This window comes from Thunnus maccoyii, chromosome 13 (genome assembly GCF_910596095.1).
Source record: "Thunnus maccoyii chromosome 13, fThuMac1.1, whole genome shotgun sequence".
In the NCBI taxonomy this organism is placed as follows: domain Eukaryota; kingdom Metazoa; phylum Chordata; class Actinopteri; order Scombriformes; family Scombridae; genus Thunnus; species Thunnus maccoyii.
This window is the reverse complement of record NC_056545.1, coordinates 13,039,111-13,058,539: the sequence shown is the minus strand read 5'-3', so window position 1 is coordinate 13,058,539 and position 19,429 is coordinate 13,039,111. Positions and strand designations below refer to the sequence as shown.

The window sequence follows — 19,429 nt, the reverse complement described above, 5'->3', positions numbered from 1 at the left end:
TAACACAGTTGGAGGCGTGCAATGTATAGTTGTGTGAGCCTGATAATAGTAATGCCTCTCAAGTTTTCATATATGAAATTTCTCTATGCTCATCACCAGAGGATGATGCTGCCTGCACGCTCTTGCCCACATCAGATTAAATACATCATTCCCAATATGAATGTTGTGTCATGCAGCACCCTTGGAATCCCAATCACATTGCAACCCTGACATGTTCTAAAATCACTTCTGTCACACACACATCTGCCCAGTGTCACTAGCAGGGTGTGTATTCAATCAATTGTTTTCCGAATAACTAAGACGAGTTAAAAAAACAAACAAACCAAAAAAAAAACAAAAGAAACAATGTTTTTCTTACCTGAGACAGTCCTGACAATCTCAGAGGTGTTCCTCAGACCCACAAAGGAGAACTGGTAAAGCCTCCAAGAGCGAATGTCCCCAACCTCCACTGAGCTCCTTTTCCACTTGTACACAATCTCCTCCCTGGGGTAGCCATCTGAACAGAAGAGAACACAGTTAAAATGACATGGAGCTTAGCTGAGGAGAGAAGAATAAAGAAGTTCGGTGCAAACATCACACAATGTTTGTTGAAGAGTACCATTTTTCCCTTTTGGGAAATATCTTCAGACTTGACTCCACAGATGTACTCGCTGCTATACAACAAAATATCGTCTAAAACGAAATGGTGCAGAACATTTCAATATTAAAAAAAATGAAAACGTCGAGCACTGTCTATTTTATTTCAGACAAATCCATACCCATAAAGTCAGCTAGCTTGCAAATAAACTGTTTCATGAAAGAACCATTATATAACAGACTCCTGCACGACATGTTGACAAAATATCCAGTCCATCTGTGGGGAGAAAACTTATTCTTTTCTGTAACACCATGCTGACTTAAAAGCAAAAATTACAAAATTGATCCATCGATAGCTGCGAGTTTGATTGCAGTAATATTATTACCCCAAGTGTATGCTCTCTGGTGGTGAGAATCACAATGGTAATCTTACCTTTTTTGTACTGATTCACTTAGATGTGCAGATGCAATATCATAATCAAATCATAGTAGTTAGTATTGAATTTCTGTCTGGTAGCAAGTTGGATTTGGAATTGCGCTCTGTATCCTGTGAGCGGACCTGACTAAATGTTGCCCTGTACAGGTGGTGAAGTCTGACTGTAATGGTCTTCAGTTTAGTGATGAGCTGTGCCGTCAGCCATCGAGGGAGTGGCTTGAATAATGCACATGTACTTTCCTTAGTGCAAACTTTAAATGGCTTTATGACTAAAGTGCTCTCTGACATCCAGTAATATTGGACCTCAGAGGAGCAGAGGATGGAAGAATCTGCCCATTTGCCACATTACAGCCAGCCAGCCAGGCAGGCAGACTGCTCTTTTGCTGGCAGTGCATCCAGGACATTTTATTGATTCAGTCTCCTTTTAGGAAGCTAGAACAACAATGTTCTTGCAGTGCAATGTCATGAATTCACTGTGGAAGAACACTTAGCTGTGTTGTCAGATAAGTAAGAAATAATATACTGTATCATGTGCAAAGTATGAAGAGATCTGTAAATTATTCAATGTAATATACTGTGATCCACTCTCATCTGGCCACAGTTGAAACCACTGCAGAAGAAGCTGCACTGGAAAATGCCCCATGCTTCATTGCTCTGTGCCACGTTTTGAGGAAATATGCCACACACTGCTCCTCCCGCTGCTTCTGAGATTGAGCTCATGTACTGTACATCAAGCGATTTTCGAAGTTCTGAAAACATCCATGGCTTTCATCAAATTTAAATGAATGCTTCTGTTCCATTTTTAGGCCCACTACCCCCGGGTTTCTTTTTCTTGTTGCTCTGGAGCTATTTAGGAAGAGATCTCTCTGGAGAATATCCCATGGTGCATCGCTCTGTAGATCCATAGCGGCCTCATTAGCATAACTTACCCTCAATGCACTCCTCACACGGAGGGGGTGACTCATTTGGACTTGTCACTTTTTGAAATGTCTTCAGAACAGTATTGACAAAGTGTAGGAAAATCAATCAGTCTGTTGCCTGTAGTCGAGTGGGAATTAGACATCTATTATTAAATCCATTTACTGAATGCCAGTGCACAATACGAATGAATGGATGGACCAATGTTTTTAGTCACATCTTTCATGTAACATATTCATATATATCAAGCAATCACCATTTTAGACTTGCTTTCTGTTAAAGCAATAAAAAATATACTGTTTGCATACATACTTTGATATGTGCATACATCTGTTAAACCTAAGTAAACACATGACTCATGATTGTTTTTCAGGAGATTGGAGTGTTCTGAAATAAATCCTAAGGCTTTACTGCAGCTTGAATTCCTTTCATCCCTTGGCCTGTTGCATAATGGTTCCTTAAATGATGTCTTTGTTACGCTCATATGTGGCTTGTTCCTGGCCGCAGTGTGTGTGCGTGTGTTTGGGATGAAACGGAAGAAGAGAGGGAAGGGTATGACAGTAGGATATCAGCATATGGCCAAACTTACAGCTTGAAAACTCCAGGGGACATGAGTGCTCATCCATTGGGAAGTTGTTCAGTTTAAGCTGGCACTCGGCGTCGATGGTCAACCTGCAGAGACACAATATTTGGATCCACTGACACTAACTGAAAAAAACCCAAAACAATCTAAACAATATGTAGTTTACATTGATGAGAGTGTTGGAAAAGTCTGAAATAAACCCCTAACCTTATGAGTATCAACACAAGGCATTATTAATTAAAATTTCATAAAACTAAATTGATGTTTTTCACAGCAACACATCCATCTCTTCTTTTCACACTTGAGGGAGTTTGAAGGCAAAGTCATTAAACTTCCCCTTAATGAGAGAATGACCTTAAATGACTTTACTCATCCATGCACTCGCTATTGTCATGTATCATTGTCCTCCGAATCACAGTGGCCATCCTAATTAACCAGTGGTTAAATTTTGAGTTCCTTAACAAATTAATGAAGTGGAGGGGTAGTGTTCTGCATAGGAGAACATCCATCATGGCTTGATTGAGTCCAGAAGAGTTCACTTTCTCTCTTATCACTGATGATATATTGCAGTGTCAGTGTAATCATCCGCTGTATTTATGATGGCAAGCAAAACATGATAATAAGCACAGTCAATATTTCCCTTTAATCTACCCTCCTGTTTTACACATTTCACGTATTACTGGTTAGTGCCACGGCTTTTAGACTTACAAACAGTGTGTAGTCCGGCTATTATTGAGCAACCCATAATTTTATAATTGGGGGCAAAAAAGCAAAAATAGTCTAGCAGTTCCGACCCATCAGTGCTTCCTTGGTAGGCTATAATAATCTTCCAACATCAAGCTCTCAGGCAAGAATAGGTCATTAGACTATAAAACAATATTCATAATTACTATAGTATTTATACTACTTAAAAAAGCTTCCCAAGCATTTCAGAAACTCAAACTAATGAAATAATACAGTAGGTAAATTAAAAAAAAAACAAAACTTCCTTTTAAGTCATAAACTCCATGCAAGAGCACCTAAAAACATTAGTTCAGGGCAATGTAGCTCTAATGTTGTTCCTTGTCACACACAACTTCCTGCTTCATTCTGTAAGACAGATTTCCTTCACGCTAATACTGTCAAATTTAAAATACTTAAATTTAGGGATGGGTATCGCGAACCGGTACTAAATTGGTACTGATTCCTGACTGGTCAGTACCCAAATACTGATAAGCTCCTGGACAAACGGTGCCGCTATCGGTATTTATGTAATGTTAATTCATTCTAACATAGCTTGCGTAGGTGGCTGTAATGCACCCTAATGCCGGTTGCCATCCACCATAAAAGGGAAGGAAGAAGAAGAAAGCGCTGTGCAGCCAGTGGCAAACCGAGGAGACAGGCGCTGACCAGGGTGAGTCTGAGACGGAGGCAGGAGCAGGAGAGCTACCCGGAGGAAGAGAGGCTTTGACCGGGCTTGTCAGGCTCCGAGATAATGTTATCTTCTGCCTTCTGCTAAGAAGTGGTGAATTTACAGCTCACAGCAACTCTGGCTTTTGTTTGATATCTAGTGTTGGCAAAAAATGTTGCCGACACTAGATATCACCATGATATCACCTGCTAATTAGTTACCATGGATTAGCTTGGAGGGCTAACTTGGCTTGTTTATATTACATGAACTTTTTCCCCCAATTGATTGGTTGAGGAGTAGGTAGAATTTCAGTCGACCAAAATTTTCTTAGGTTGACTACAGCCATAATCAATATAAAAATAAGTCTGTAGTTATTAACTCAGGACACAGCATTGGTTGTAAGCACTTCTAATTTAACTGTTATGTTTGTAAATGAAAATAAATAACTGCTGACTCTTTCCACATCTTTTCATGCCATGTTTTTATTTTTTGCACTTTATTATTAATTACTTTATTTTTTATACTTCATTATGGAGAGTAGTATCAATATCGATATCCTAAATCCTAACGATACCAATCCCTACTGAAATTTAAAATTGCCCAAGGCTTGTTCAGGGTAATCAGTACCATGAATTATTTATGTAGAAGGCCGTAAATCGTTGGGTATCTCAAATGCCCTCTATAGTGCATGCTTTGCTTTTGCTGGAGTGGACGCCAGTAAGAGAAGGAAGCATCACAGCGGCAACAAATATATACACATAAAAGAATAACAAAGATGAAAAATAAAATATTGCACAGTTGCTATTGTCTAAGTTAAGCTTTAAATGCTCAAAACATGGACACAAGACCAATTACCATGTATTTTCATTGTTATCTGTTGTTTTGTGCTTTGTTCAGCTGAAAGTACTGCAATTAATTGCTTATGTAAATAGATTTTGAACTTCCCATTACCTTAGCCATCATTACAAAATAGGAAAAAAGGGTTTTTTTTCACTAAATGTGTTATTTAATGCACTCTTTTATCTTTTTAGACACACCAGCATTTAAACTAAAAGTATGACATTATAACCTCTCAGCACATTCAAAATGGGATAACTGGTAAGTTGAATCATTTTGACACCCAGTCACACGATCAATCAAATGGTGGGTTGCAGTTGAGAAATACTTTAGTAAGTCAGATGATCTATTGCTAATATCTCATCTCAGGCATTACTGAATTTTTACCTGAGGGTGTAGAGTATTCTCCCATCATTCCAGATCCTAAGCATGCGATTGGGTGTGGTGATCCAGTGGGCGTCAGCTTTCTTCGAGTTGCGGAAAAACGTGTCTGGGATCCAGATCTTCCCAACCATGTTGCTGTTAAGACGCAGAACCTTCATCGTGCTGTTGAATTTTAACCTTCTGTCGTACCAGGTCTGGGCAAAAAAGATGTCGATGGTGTATTCCTGATGACAGATAAAACAAACCACATTGTTATGTTAAATCAGCGCTGTCACCATTGTGTAGCTTTCAAATATGAGATGCAACAAACTAGTCAAAATTTAGGCTGCAGAAAAAATCCACTGTTTCTTCTTTTTGAAGGGAAATTTTCTGTGTCGGTGGAAACTAGTGGAACAAATGCTGGAACACATTTGCAGGCAGCTTTTCCTCAGACAAGATGGTGTATATTCAAGCCAAGGAGTCCTTTTGTCCCTACTAAAGAGCACTGTTGAAAAAGACCATCTTGACGCCCTCAACCTGAAAATTAAATGTTCAACGGGGCAATTAATAATTCCCATTGTTTGGCTCAAGTATTATCTAACCTCATAACCTGCTGCCTCGGCAGCACTTTGTCCTGAGGTTGACAAAACCCTCTGTCTCCTATTCAGTCCTTGTGACAGCCGTGTTCGAACATACATAAGAGGGATGAAAAATAGGCGATAGAGGCATTGGCAGAATCGAATAGCTACAAGCAAAGGTGAGCTGTGGTCTAATGTGGGAAGAAAAGGAGAGAGAGTGACTGAGAGGAAGCTATCAGTCTTATTTATTTTGTTATTTGGAATGGTTGAGCCCTGAGGTTCAAAGTGAAGTACAGCAAGAGAGAAAAAAAAATCTGGGGATTTGTGTGCAAGAGGGCATAGAGGCATTAACTTCCTGACAAAGCTTAGCCCAACAATAAAGCCTAAATCCATGCCAAAGAGTCCCAAACGAGATTTGAAAAACAACATTTTCACCAGCAACATTCCCATCCTTTCAGTATCCCTTTTTCACAAAGGACAGACAGACAGTTCAAATCCAATGAGAAAGACTGAATGCTTTAGTATCTTGAACTGGGCCCTGCTGAGTGGGATAAACATCTTTTTTTTTTTTCTTTAACCGCATTCTGGGGTGTGATTACACTTCTTTCAATTCAAACAGCTGCACACATCTAAGAACTGCTCAGCTCCAGTGACTACAAAGCATCGATTTATGATTCTTTTTCTTCTTTAAACCTTGATCTTTCCCTCTCTTTCTCTCTATTAGTCTGTCCCATCCATTCCCTCTCTCTCACACTCAGATGAGTTGTAACTTTGCCATATTTCATGGATTCCTAACACATAATTAAGAATTTAAAATTGTGTTCATGCTTAGATGCACACCCCCGCACCATCGGTCTATTCTCTGCTCATTGGAAAATCTACAAACCTCACCACATTTGTCATGTCATAGTGTGAATGCGATGGCCCAACCATGCTGATCACATATGAATGCGAAGCAATCAGTCAACCTTTCATGTCAGGGGAATGTCCTCGTCACACGCACACACCCATGCATGCACCCAGACTCTCTAATGTGAGCACAAAAACACATTTTCTTACTGATCCCATCGATGCCTCTCTTCCAACTTCACTGTGACTGCAATTATTAAGAGTGGGTGTTTTAGCTAAGACTAACTGAAATGGAACGCCATGTAGAGCAGACTGCTCTGCAGACTCACAAAAGAAGTGGGTTCTCAGCAGGGACGTGCAACAGAAAACAATGGGCATCAGGCAAGAACATTCTCATATTTTTATCCTAAAACTCTTACTTTTGTCTGTGAGATTTGCTTGTATGAGTGCTCCAAGTCAGATTCAACAAACTCTTTTAACTGCATGAACTTGTTGTAAATCGCTTGTTTCAGCCTGATGAACGCCACCTGTTCATGAGTTGGTGCACAGTTGTGAGATGTGATCATTAGCATAATCCACGTCTCTAAAATTCCCATATAAGGCTCCATCTTCTGCTCCGTTTGTGGGCGAGTTTCATTCACAAAAAACTTCAAGTAAGTAAAACTTTGAGTAATCAGCAGACACAAACGTAGTAAATTTAGACACGTCAGTAGTTGGAGACCCAAAGCAATTAGAAAATATGAATCCTGCCAATGACGTGTCATCAGAGCAGCTCTGCACTGTGAAATAAAGAAATAAAGAGGGAATGCTTTGACATGAACTTGCTAAAAAACATCTTTCTAAGGCAAAGCAGTCCGTGATGGGAGGTGGTCAAGGGATGTGACAGTTGCTGAGACATGAACGAGAGAATATTATAGTCTACAGGTGATATAACACTGTCAGCTTCAACACAAAATGATACTGGACAGAGACCTGCAGATCAACACTGAGGCAGCTGTCAGAGTGAGAGAAGTTTCCTTTAACTACTGAAATGTAGAAGTCACTGTCCAAAATATGTCAATAAAAATCATAAAATCAAAAAAACCTTTCAGTAAATTGGTAGCCAAGATAATGATAATATGGTAAACAGAATGTTAATTTTGCATTAAGTTTTTTATAGTTATATATTTAATTTTTGTTAATTTTGTTATCATATATAAACTCCAAATTAATTGAGAATAGGGCATTATAAGTGTAAGTCAAACAAGTCTTTTTCCTGAGATGATCTATTGATGACACGTACAACAGGTCTGGACCACTTGTAAATTTTGTTTGTACCTAAGAGAAAATTCTTAGTATGAGAAAATTGATGAATGCCGCCACAAATGTTCTTAAATCACTTGCACGTGCATCTTAAGAACAAATCTGCTCGTACAAGTGCTTCTTGCATGAGGCCCAATGACACATGAAGTGATGCTGATGTGAGATTTGTGAGGAACTCTCAGTTTCTAATTAATTCTCTCCTATAAAATATTTTCCTCACACTTTTTTGGTCATCAGTGCAGCAAGACAGTTATATATTATATCATTTTTGTTATTATGTTATTATTTGTAACAACATTACTAGTGATAATCAAAAAGCATCATGGAGAAGGGTTTTCCTACATGAATCGAATACCTAAATTTCAGCATTTCCAGAACTTTCACTTCTAAAATTGTGATTAATAGAAATACACTGATTTTTGGAGCCATCTCTCCCGCTCACATTGGCTGAAGGTCATGTGCATTTTTGTAAGAGTAATAGGCTATAACAAAATGCTAAACAGACTTGGCTTTAAAGACATAACAAGCTTATTATGTCTTCACGTAACGAAGTGGTTAAAAAGAGAGTGTGATTTTAGCCTCATTGTATTTCTACTTTAAATGTTATATTAAGAGTCATGCTCTAGAAGAAAAGCTTGTAAGTTGCTTTGGATAAAAGTGTCCTCCAAATGACAAAATGTAAATGTAAAAGGTCACAAAAATACCAAATCCACAGCCATTCATATATTGATACAAACTACTGTTGGACCCATATTAATATTTGGAAAATATGATGAATGTACTTAACTTATATATCATTTAACTACAAGGTTAAATGTTATTGTTCTTATACAGATTACTGGAATAATACTCAAAAAAAGAGAGAGAAAAAACTGTTTTTACATTAGATGCTTTTTATGACAGAATTTAAATTCAATTCTCAACAGACAGAAATAAAAGTCTAAAAATATCTTGTTTTCAAACTAGATCCAAGAAAAATCTCAAATTGGTACACTTATCTGAACAAACCACAAATAACTTGAACAGGTGACACCTTAGATTATAGCTGGTACGATTTGGCAAGTATAAATCAAGAACATTTTAGGATTTGCCAACAAACAGCCGTTTGCACATATGCTGCTTTGAGATCTGGCCTGTGTGTTGAGAAACACATCTGGTTTACCATATTTCTAATTTAAAGATTTGAGGTGTTGTTCTAAGCTGTCTGCAATCAGATGCACTAAACAGACCGCCTTTATCCACTGTGGTGCAAAGACCAGTGCAGTTGTTAAGTTTCTGATTGACACCTGCATTGTGTTACTACACTACAAGGGCAGTGGGGCAACGTAGTGATTAGATGGACCAACCAATCCTCCATGACAGCAAGCATCTGCCCTGCTGAAGTGTGCTTGAGCAAGACTTTGAATCCCTGCCAGCTCCAGAGAGGAGATCTACTATCTGGATAATCATAATCTCACATCTCTGATGATGGATGCAGGTCAAACATAAATTTAGGAATAAATATTCTCCTTGAGTTATAAATGCTGCAGGTTATTAATAACAGGAGTGACAAATTAACATCAAATTCCAGTATTACTCACCATATTGATGGCATTTACTGGTCCGATGCTGTTGACAAACATGTCTGTGTGGATCACTGTCGGTTTGACTGCAAAGAAGAATAGGAAAATCCATTTAAGAGATGAGCAATTATCTATGATGCACTTACACAACAAATCTCAGGAGGGTGTTCAGTTCATCAGTTCTGTATACAGTATAACATCACCTTAACTGAAGAAAAAGAGTAAAATAATCTTCCTGTTGTGAATGTGAGTCCATGTGTTTCACGTAGAAGTGTTGTATATGTACACCTGGTAGACAGGTGCATAGGAAAAAGAGAGTGTTGAATTCTGGCACAATGTCAGCACCATGTTCACTGGAAAAGCAATGTTTCGTTGTGGACGTTCGTCAGGCATCAAATTCACAATATGAAACAACAACATCTTTATACTTGAGCCACAGACTGAAACAACCTATCAAAAAATGACTCGGCACTATAGAATACAATGGAAAAATGGGAACTGAAAAAAGAAATAGATGTGCAATGCAAAGTAATTTCTATCACAAGAGAAGTTCCGTGTAGTGGAGAAGGGGAGGGATTATCTGACAACAAACAACCCTAGTCTCATATCCAAACTGGAAATATCTACAAAACCATTAAGAGAAAACATCATACAAAAAATGCAAATAGTATAATATAATATTACATAAAATATAAAGTCAATAAATAGTTTTTTTTCACATTTTAGGGCTTTTTTTTACTGTCTCAGGTGATTTGACCCCTTATTCAATTGTGGCAGCCTGTGGCTCAAGTTTAAAGATGTTGTTGTATTCATATTGTGAATTTGATGCCTGATGAAGGTCCATGACTGAAATGGTGTATATCTTGTTATTTAGTTTTACTATTAATACTACTAGTGACACCAATTTTATCTTTTTTGGTTCAAGACATGTAGAAACTCAACCTTAGAATAAAAATAACAGGGGCGGAGGTTTGACTCTTTCTTTTAGGTCCATCGTAAAAGTTTAAGGCATTGAGTTCACTCCGTACAAGTATATACAGTAATTTACTTTAATCAAATGATCCCACTTTATGTTTAAGACACTATTACATTATCTGGATTTTTACTGGGTCTAAGATACATCAGATACTGCTAATGAAATGGAAACCCTGGCTCAGATTTTCCTTTGTCTGCGAGTAGACTACATCAAAGCCTTCTCCGATTAGGCCAACTTCCTGTTCAAAGGGGCTTCCTGCCAATGTCAGAGAACCACACACTTTGTCCATATTTACAGCCAAAATCTTGACCCATTTACCAGAATACCTTTGTGCACTCTGCAACATCCCATCCATGCCTTTTCCTGTCCTTCCATGTTTGAGGCCTGTGAGCCCCTCTTGGTAGCCAATCATTTACTCTCTTTTCTCACAGACATGCTGGTGTTTGCCCGTCGCTCACACAGAGACGCAGTTTTAGGTTGAAAGTGCCTCATAAATATTTTGACTTGAAAGGATTTGAGGAAAAATTACACTTCGTAGACCAAAAGAGATCACCAAACAACTATGCCACATAACATTAGAGCAGCAGATGCATTAGAAACTGCTAAATGTCAGTTTACTTGAAGATAATTTATTATAGGGAAACTAGTGAACACACAATTAGAGATACAGTGAATTGGTGTTGTTGTTGCTGTGTGTGTGTAATTACAGTATGAACTATATATACACCCTCTTGAGTCAGTGCTTATCTTTGTTACGTACACGCCTTCATGTATGTAAATGGATTATCTTTGCTTGTACACCTGCATGTGTACATCTGTCCACTGCCATGTGTTACACCTCTTCGTGTCTACTGCCTATGTCAGCTTGCTGAGATGGACAGGGCAGATGTCAGACAAAGTATGGGTCATAAAACTGGACAGCGTGGTGTCAAATGGATGTCCATGCTCTGTCAGATCCCTCTGAGTCAGCCTGGATCAGCTTCCACACTTTGCTATCTTTAATGCGTATGTTTATGGATGACTGGACGTGATGTCTTAAAGGAGTCAGGTTAAGAGTCAACCGGCTTCAAGGCTTGATGTGAGAGCTATAGTGAGCGTGAGAGATAGACAGAGGGAGTGAGTGCAGGTTTGCATCCATTTTTCATGTCACTCCCAGGCATACATGCATGTGCATTGCATCCCCACCCCCAAGACACACTTGCAAATATAAGAATAAACTCACACACACACACACACATGCGCGCGCGTTGCTCTTAATAGCTTGTACTTTATCTCACATGATGTTCTCAACAATTCAGTGTGGCTTTTGGCCAGATATATCAGTGAGTTGCTATGAATACTACTGCATTAATGCACTGGCATTTAGGGCTGGGTGATATTTTTTGATAAATAATCATCAGTAATGTGGATATAATGACTAAGTGGGTAAATGCAAATAATAGAACAGCTAGAACCGTCTGGTAAGTTACACCACTTTACTGTACAGCCTTTTAAACCAGGAAAAGACAACACTTATGCCATATCATGATATTAAGATATCTAAAATCTAAGACAACATCATATCACAATATCATATAATATTGATATATTGTCCAGCCCTAATTGGCATAATTAGAATTTATGTAGACTGAAAATATGATCTACATAATATGTAACCCTGGACTTGATTATTAGCAAAATCACTTATAAAGTTGCAGGCAATGCATAAATAAAATATTAATAAATAAAGCAAGTGTAATTGTCTTATTTTACACAGCCAACTGGAAAGTGGATGTCTTTTATAAATGCACAAACAGGTGCCAAGGAAATATTATTCCAAGATGCCAGTGAACATAAAGTGGCAGTGCTAAAATTTCCAACTTGCTGTCTAAGACAACATAAAATGTGCCAACACACCCACTACAAGCATCCTGGTAAAAGGCTGATTGAATTATAGCACACAGAGTCTGACCAAAATGCATAACCATGCATTAGCAATCATTTAGACCCGTTCATTAAATTTATTCAATTCACTGTACAATAACTTGATGTCATTGTCATCGTTCTCCATGTTTGTGAAATAATCCATTTTCATTCTAGAGGGCATTGACCTTGACCAATGCCATGGGTGTATTATAAATGAAGAATTAAGCATTTTCATATTCTCTCAATTCTCTCTCTCAGTCTCTGTCCTATTTGCTTCAGTTTTTCATCCGTACAGTACTCCAGGGGCATTAAAATTAAATGAGCATCACAATGGACTTCAAAGGGAAACTGTGGCACAATCAGCGATGAATCTAAATCCACAGCATTTCAGTGCTCTGAGGAGTGGAGGAGAAACTTCGCTTTGCCTTGGTATGGTTGGTTGGTTGGTTGATTGGTTGGTTGGCGGCTCAGATGACAGTATAGCTGGCTAATTATAACCCCTCTGTAGCTGTGTAACTTGGCAGCAGCTGGAAGACCAACACTGAGAGAGCGAGATCATAGTGTGTTTGAAGATGATGGTTAAGACGGTGGCAGCCAGCCGCCCAGCTTCGCAGCAGCTTTCTGGGCTGAAGCTGCACCTCAAAGAAGATCTGAGCTGCTCTTCAATTTATAGCAAAAGCCCACTTCTAAAGTCTTAAGTATAAAGATGATGCCCCTCACAAAATGTGTCACATTATATGCAGAATTGTACTTCTTCTACTGTATATAGAAAAACAATGAAAGCAGTAGAGTGTGCATATAAGCAGCTGAGTCCATCAGATTTACTATACATGTCCTGCTTTCATCATGTGCAATCATTTCAGTCATTTCATTAGTCCTGGTTTAAAGCTGCATGAGATCAATACCCAGTAGTGGTACCTCCAGCCTGGTTGTGCCTTTCCAGTTAACACATGGGCCATGTTTGTGGTTGGGACGCCAGTGAGGGGCTTTCATTGTACCCGCAGGTGTAAAGAAATGGCTGCTGAGGTAGCAAAGCGTGGGCTGAAGCCAATGCAGAAGTACCTTAAAGTTTAATGCCACGATGGTTGCTAGATGCTGGCTCTGAAAAAACACTAAATTCAGGTCCTCTAACAACTGTACTGGTCATTTTAGAAATTTTTGCTCCATTAAAAGATTTGAAGACTTATAGTAGGCTTTGATGTCTGCATTGTGGGTGTTGATTGACAGCTGTGATTGACAGTTCGCTCTCCCGCCGCTCTCTCCGGACCCTGGACTCTCATTGTGTCAAACTATTGTCGTAATATTTTGGTAAGTTTACCTTCCTCGTTAGCATCATTTAGCTAAAGTAGCTAATGTTAGCCCAATTGTGCGCCGCTCGGTGTTCCCAGTAAGCTAGTATTTGTTTCTGTCCGAGGTAGTGGGGCATGTTTCCAGATCGTGAAAGGCGACACCCGACACTCCTTATTTGGAAGGTCCTGGCTCCAAACAGATAAGATGGGGCCAACCATAAGCTGCAACTCTGGGCTTCAAACAGGCTCCAATGCAAACCAATGGGTAATGTAACACCTTGCTACATCCATCTTTACATACAGTCTATGCCAGTGACAAAGGACCACAGTGCATTCCAAAGAAACAACCACAACTGAAAAAGAAAGACATAAAAGGTGTATTACGCAACTTTGCATGTTGGTGGCTCCTAGTAGCCTGAACACATAACTGAAAACTTGTTTTATCTTGAAAATCATGTAACACGATAGCACACTCATGGGTCTGTGATCACTGTTTTGGCAGAGGGAAAAGCTCCAACAATGCTGAGTCAACATTGTTGACAAGTCTCTGGATGGAGCGTTCTGTTGCTGTTGTTTAGGATGTAGGTAGTATATCAGTATATCAGTCATATTTATCTCTTCCTGTGGGTGTCCTTCACCACAAGACACAAGACTTGATTTAGACAAACAAGACAAATGTCTCAGCTGTAACTCTATGACATAGGCAGTTATACTGTGGCATCTTTTCAAACTATTCCTGTCATTTGCAGCTTTACTACAGCACTAGCCAGTGTCCCCCAATCCAGCATGGGTACTACAGCAGGTGGAGAAGCAATTCACTATCAGCATAAAGAATGGCATATCTTTATCATTCTATGACAGTGTGTGACAGATTCTGATTTAAACCAGTTTTCCCAGGAATACTGACCCATGAATCAAGCATTCAAAGGTGGTTAGGATCTCCCTATTCGGCTCTTGCAGACAGACGTGACAGGCTATAGGATATATGTGCACTTCTCTAGACAAGGGAGCTCTGCCCAGCTGTCTGTCAAAGTGAAGGGAGTAAGCCACTTGTCTACTTCTCACATTGACAAGACAAGGCTTGCAGGACCATGACAGACTGCTATCCTGACCACAACACATGCATGTACATAAACACAGGTAAGCGCAGGGTGTTATTTGCTGCCTGTGCTGAGTTATTTTTATTCCCAGCGGGGACAAAAATGTATCCCCCTCATAGCGAGGGGGAAAACAACAATAAACAACAATAAAATCGGAAATGGACTGGAAAGTGAGTGACAATAGAGACGACACTGCGTCTAGGCTATGTGATGATGCAGTAAATCAACCAGGGGTTTCCTCCTTGCCTGCTCAGAGATTTGCATTGATATGGATAAAAGAGGCACAACGTTCACTGGATGACCCCTTCAGGGGTAAGCATAAAAAAAGACAGAAGTCAAAGCAGACTGTTTTCTTAGTCTGACAAGTAGGACTATAGTGTAGCCTATTTATTTTTATGATGACAGCACGTTGTACTATTGCATGTTGTGATTATTTTCTATTTACTATTGAAGTTTGCTGCACACTGTGCATAGAGCTGAATTAAACAGTGACTTGCAAGAATGACATTAAGTGTATTGGCACGTCTGGCCGAGTGACACTATCCACAGTACTGAAAGGAGCGTTGGAGGGCAAGTTAAATTAGCATTTAAACTTTTAGTTTTATTGTATATGGTTACATCTCCTATGTGTCCGGATGAGGAAAGGACAAGGCATGAATTTGACATCACTTCTCTGAGAATGAATTATATTTTTTAAAAAATGATTAAAATATTTCTACAAATGCAGTGGTCAAGATCAAATTTCATAATTGTTTTATTAAAGTTTATAATTATTTTATTAATGTTACTGTAACAGCTGCAAGAAATAGCCTAATAATCTTCATTGTCTATATAGGCCAACTGTGGTTCTGATTTATTTTCAGGAGTAAAAACATTTCAAAAACATCCCCCCCTCTGATTTTTTTTTCACAAATTGTATCCTTTACTTTATACTGTAATCAGCCTTGCTGCCAACACTGTCATCACACAACACAAACACATGCATAGAATGGACAAAAGCAAACCCACACATACACTTTGTAATGTTCAGCATTGTGTAATAATAAACTGTGCTTTGTGCATTAAATCCTCTGTGTGTTCAGTTTCTACAGCCTAAATGAAGTGAATATGCACTGGCCATCCGGCTACAGCTGGCCTCCCAATTTCATTTCATGCCATTAAAAAAGTCATTATTTCTTATTATTTTACAATCTGCAGCAGATATATTCAAATATGTGTCAGGTGGCATGCCTTATGTTATTACTAGCTACCAACAGTGGTGAGGCAAGTCACAAGTCTATAAATTTCCAAGTCGAGTTGGAGTACTAAGGTTTATCTTGAGCTTTTAAGTCATTCGCCCTTAACCAAATGTAATGCCTTTTTAGAATTTTAGAGTAATAATTAAGTAAATTTACAGAAATAATAATTAAAGCTTTTCAAAATGTGTATTTATTACTTTTAAACTTAATAATATTTAAACAAAAGCAGATCAGATTTGCCTCGGTATGTTATTCCTGTTCAGTGTTTCCCCTATAGTTGGTGAATGCGAGCGTAGCAGAGGAAAAGGATATCAGCGAGTTGTCAGTCTGATAGTAAATGTACAGTCTAGGCTACAGCGTGTCAGTTAATAAATGCTACAGCTTCTCAAGACCAAGAAAGTCTCATCTGTTGTTTCCCCAACAAATTGAAAAGTAAAGGGGGTTCGCGCGGAAGTTAGCAACAGTGGGTTAGCCTAACCTGACCAGGCTCACTTAAGGTGGACTGACTTTTATGGTTGACCAGCTGTTCTCATTTCAGTGTCAATCTCAGCTGCTCCTAAACAGAGAACAGAGAAATGTCTGGCTCTGCCAAACACACCTTTCACATGCTTGTGTAACATGACTGGCAGCTGTCGGATTGATTCAAAGTATATTTTTATAACATAATTATACATCTTTGGGCTTTGGGAAAGTTTCAAGTGAGACTTAAGTGTAAGTAAAGCGACATCATCTGTGTTTAAGCCTTTTTTGATTTTGTAAAGTCCAGTCTACATTCATCATGTGTGACTCAAATCTGACTCGAGCCCTGTGACTCGGGGCCCACCTCTAGCTCACACAACAACAGTGTTATTGTGTGAGAAGCTAATGATTAAAGTAATGTAGATTTGTTAAGGGTCTAACTTCATGCGTATATAAAACTCTTTGAAAGCTCCAAGAATAATGACTAAAGAGCGCAATCAACCTAAACACACAAGACTGTTTTTCTTCCTTTACTTCCTTAATAGTTGGCATGAGATTTTTACATTCAAAAAACTCTCAATGAGTATCTGCACATGAATGATAAGTATCACTAGATGTATACAGAGTTGTTTTTTTTTCTCTATCTTTATAGTATGAAAGTGTCTCCTCTCCATTTGCTCAAGTGCCTCAAGATGCAATTTCTTTAATTGCTACTCAATTCTGGCTCCAAAAAAAGGAGCCTATACAGGAGTCTAAGTATTCACTTAATCTAATGAGTTTTAATGGCTATTTTAAGAATAATTGCTGCATTAAGGAGATATTAAAGCTTAAAGAATATAGTGTATAGGGTTGGTTTGCTTTCATTGACAAGTGTTTCAGACTTCACCTCATTGCACAATTATAGATTATCTCTCTTCAACACATCCCTATTTCTTCACTTCATGGGTAAAGTGCTTGTGTATAAGCATCTATATCAGTTAAGCATATGTGTTTTAATGCAAATTTGCCCATAAACGTGGGTACATTTCTTTGTGATACTGTGACTAAACGGATCATCTGTGAAAAATCAGCACCCACCTCCGATGTCAGGTCTGAGTTTGTTGTCGTATCCATCTAGTAGGCTGTTTAGGATGTGTGTGACGTCACTCTCGTACACTTTGGGAGTCAGCACCCACGTCTTGTTAGACACCTCATCATCGTCATCAGTCTGGAAGGAGCTGTGGTGAGGAGAGAGAGAGAGAGAGAGAAAAAAAAAAATGCAATCAATAATTTCTTTTAAAAGGAGAGCAAGCTTTTCCCTTCCTAGTGTGCTCTTCTGTCTTTATAAATAAATATTAGGAGATGAGAGAGACAGTGAGGGTCAGGTTTTTTGAAGATCCCAAACACAAATATTCAAGATTCAAGAGATTTTATTTGTCACATATGCATACAAGTACATATAGTGAAATGCTGTTGCGTCAGACTCCCAGGCAGCACACAATGAATGCAAGAGCCAACAATAAAAAAATAATATATATATATATAGATAGATAAAGAAACAACAGCTTTTAAATAGCAGTTGTAAGCAAAATATACAAAATAGTGAAGGTTATGAAGTAAACAGTGCAGATAAGATGGCAACAGTGTGTAAATGGCAGTAGTGTATAGTATAATATGCATAGGTGAATGTCCTTGGGTATATTGTCCTTCAGGAGTTTACTGTTCATTGTTCATGGCTCTGATAGCCTGTGGGAAGAAACACTTCCTCCGTCTCAGTATGTGATTTGTGGCTGTTCAGGCGTTTGTCTGATCACAGCCACACAAACAGTCCATTGCTGGGGTGGTGGGGGTCCTTTACTGTCCTTCCAGCTCCGCTTACACACCTCCTGTTGCATAGGCTCATTAGGAAGGGGAGCGCAGTACCCGTACTGTGCTCAGCCGATCGCACAATCCTCTGCGGAGCCATCCTGTCCTGAGAGGAGCTGTTCCCGTACCAGGCGGTTAGGCTCCCCGTCAGGATGCTCTGCACTGCAGCAGAGTAGAAGGCTAGCAGGACTTTGTGTGAGACCTTGAATTTCCTCAGCTGTCTGAGGTGATACAGGCGCTGTCTTGCCTTTGCTGTCACAGTTTCAATATGTGTAGTCCATGTTAAGTCCTCGGTAATTTGCACACTGAGGTACTTAAAGCTGCTCACCTTCTCCACTGGAGTCCCGCTGATTTGCAGTGGGGTGTAAGACCTCTGTCATTTCCTGGCATTATTTATTATAGTCCACCATCAGCTCAACGTTCAGGGAGAGGTGGTTGGCCTGGCACCACTGCGACAGGCCTGCCACCTCCTCCAGATATTGATTAAACATGTTTGTTTCTATTACTTCTCATGAAACAAAATAGTTGCATCAATGAAAAATGCTAATATGAGTTACAGAAAAGAGTGAAATACATTATGTATGATTTACAGTATGACGTACTAATTTGAGCAGGTTCACAAGAGAATTAAATTAGCCACACATTCAGCACAGCACTTAAACACCATGCAAAGTTGTCATTAATCAAATATTTACATTTGGTCTACTGTCCTGCAAAGCCTGACTGGATGTCCTGTTGTCTCCAACATATGTACCAGTTTACAACATACATTTTTTCCACTGAGAAATGCCTGAACCCTTGCAGCAATGTGATCTTGTGCATTGATTGTAAATTGCAAAAAATGTGTCCCTTCAAACATGCCTCTTTAGTTTGATATAGACTGATATTCTTGTCAGATATTTTGAACTTAATCCACATCTAGGGCCTTTTAGGGCATCACGTTTTGGTGAAGAACCCACCAGTATGTCAAGATTAATCAGATAAGACATTGTACAAACTATGTCCTATCTGATTTTTGATTTGAAAATGAGATGAAAGGGCTGAACTCATTTCCTTCTGATCTTGGTATTCTTGGTTCTCAGTCTTTCTGGTGTTATAGAAAACTTGTACAAGATGCAAAAATTACCAAAGCACAAATGAGTCATGACCTGAAAATGGCACAAGCCTCATACATATGTCCTCATCAAAGACAATATACAGCTTCTGGCTGATGGAAATGATGT

General features: G+C 38.9%; 1 protein-coding gene across 4 annotated transcripts in view; it reads right to left on the bottom strand.

The window, feature by feature from the left end:
* The window catches only part of gabrg2 (gamma-aminobutyric acid type A receptor subunit gamma2), a 57,983-nt gene that overhangs the window by 30,020 nt on the left and 8,534 nt on the right, over nucleotides 1-19,429 (bottom strand). For all 4 annotated transcript variants that reach the window (XM_042430671.1, XM_042430670.1, XM_042430672.1 and 1 more), the window contains exons 2-6: nucleotides 17,439-17,578; nucleotides 9,413-9,480; nucleotides 5,128-5,348; nucleotides 2,520-2,602; nucleotides 359-496 (exon numbers count right to left, since the gene is read on the bottom strand). In XM_042430671.1, the coding sequence (XP_042286605.1) occupies nucleotides 359-496; nucleotides 2,520-2,602; nucleotides 5,128-5,348; nucleotides 9,413-9,480; nucleotides 17,439-17,578 (650 nt within the window). The remainder of the gene's footprint in view (nucleotides 1-358; nucleotides 497-2,519; nucleotides 2,603-5,127; nucleotides 5,349-9,412; nucleotides 9,481-17,438; nucleotides 17,579-19,429) is intronic.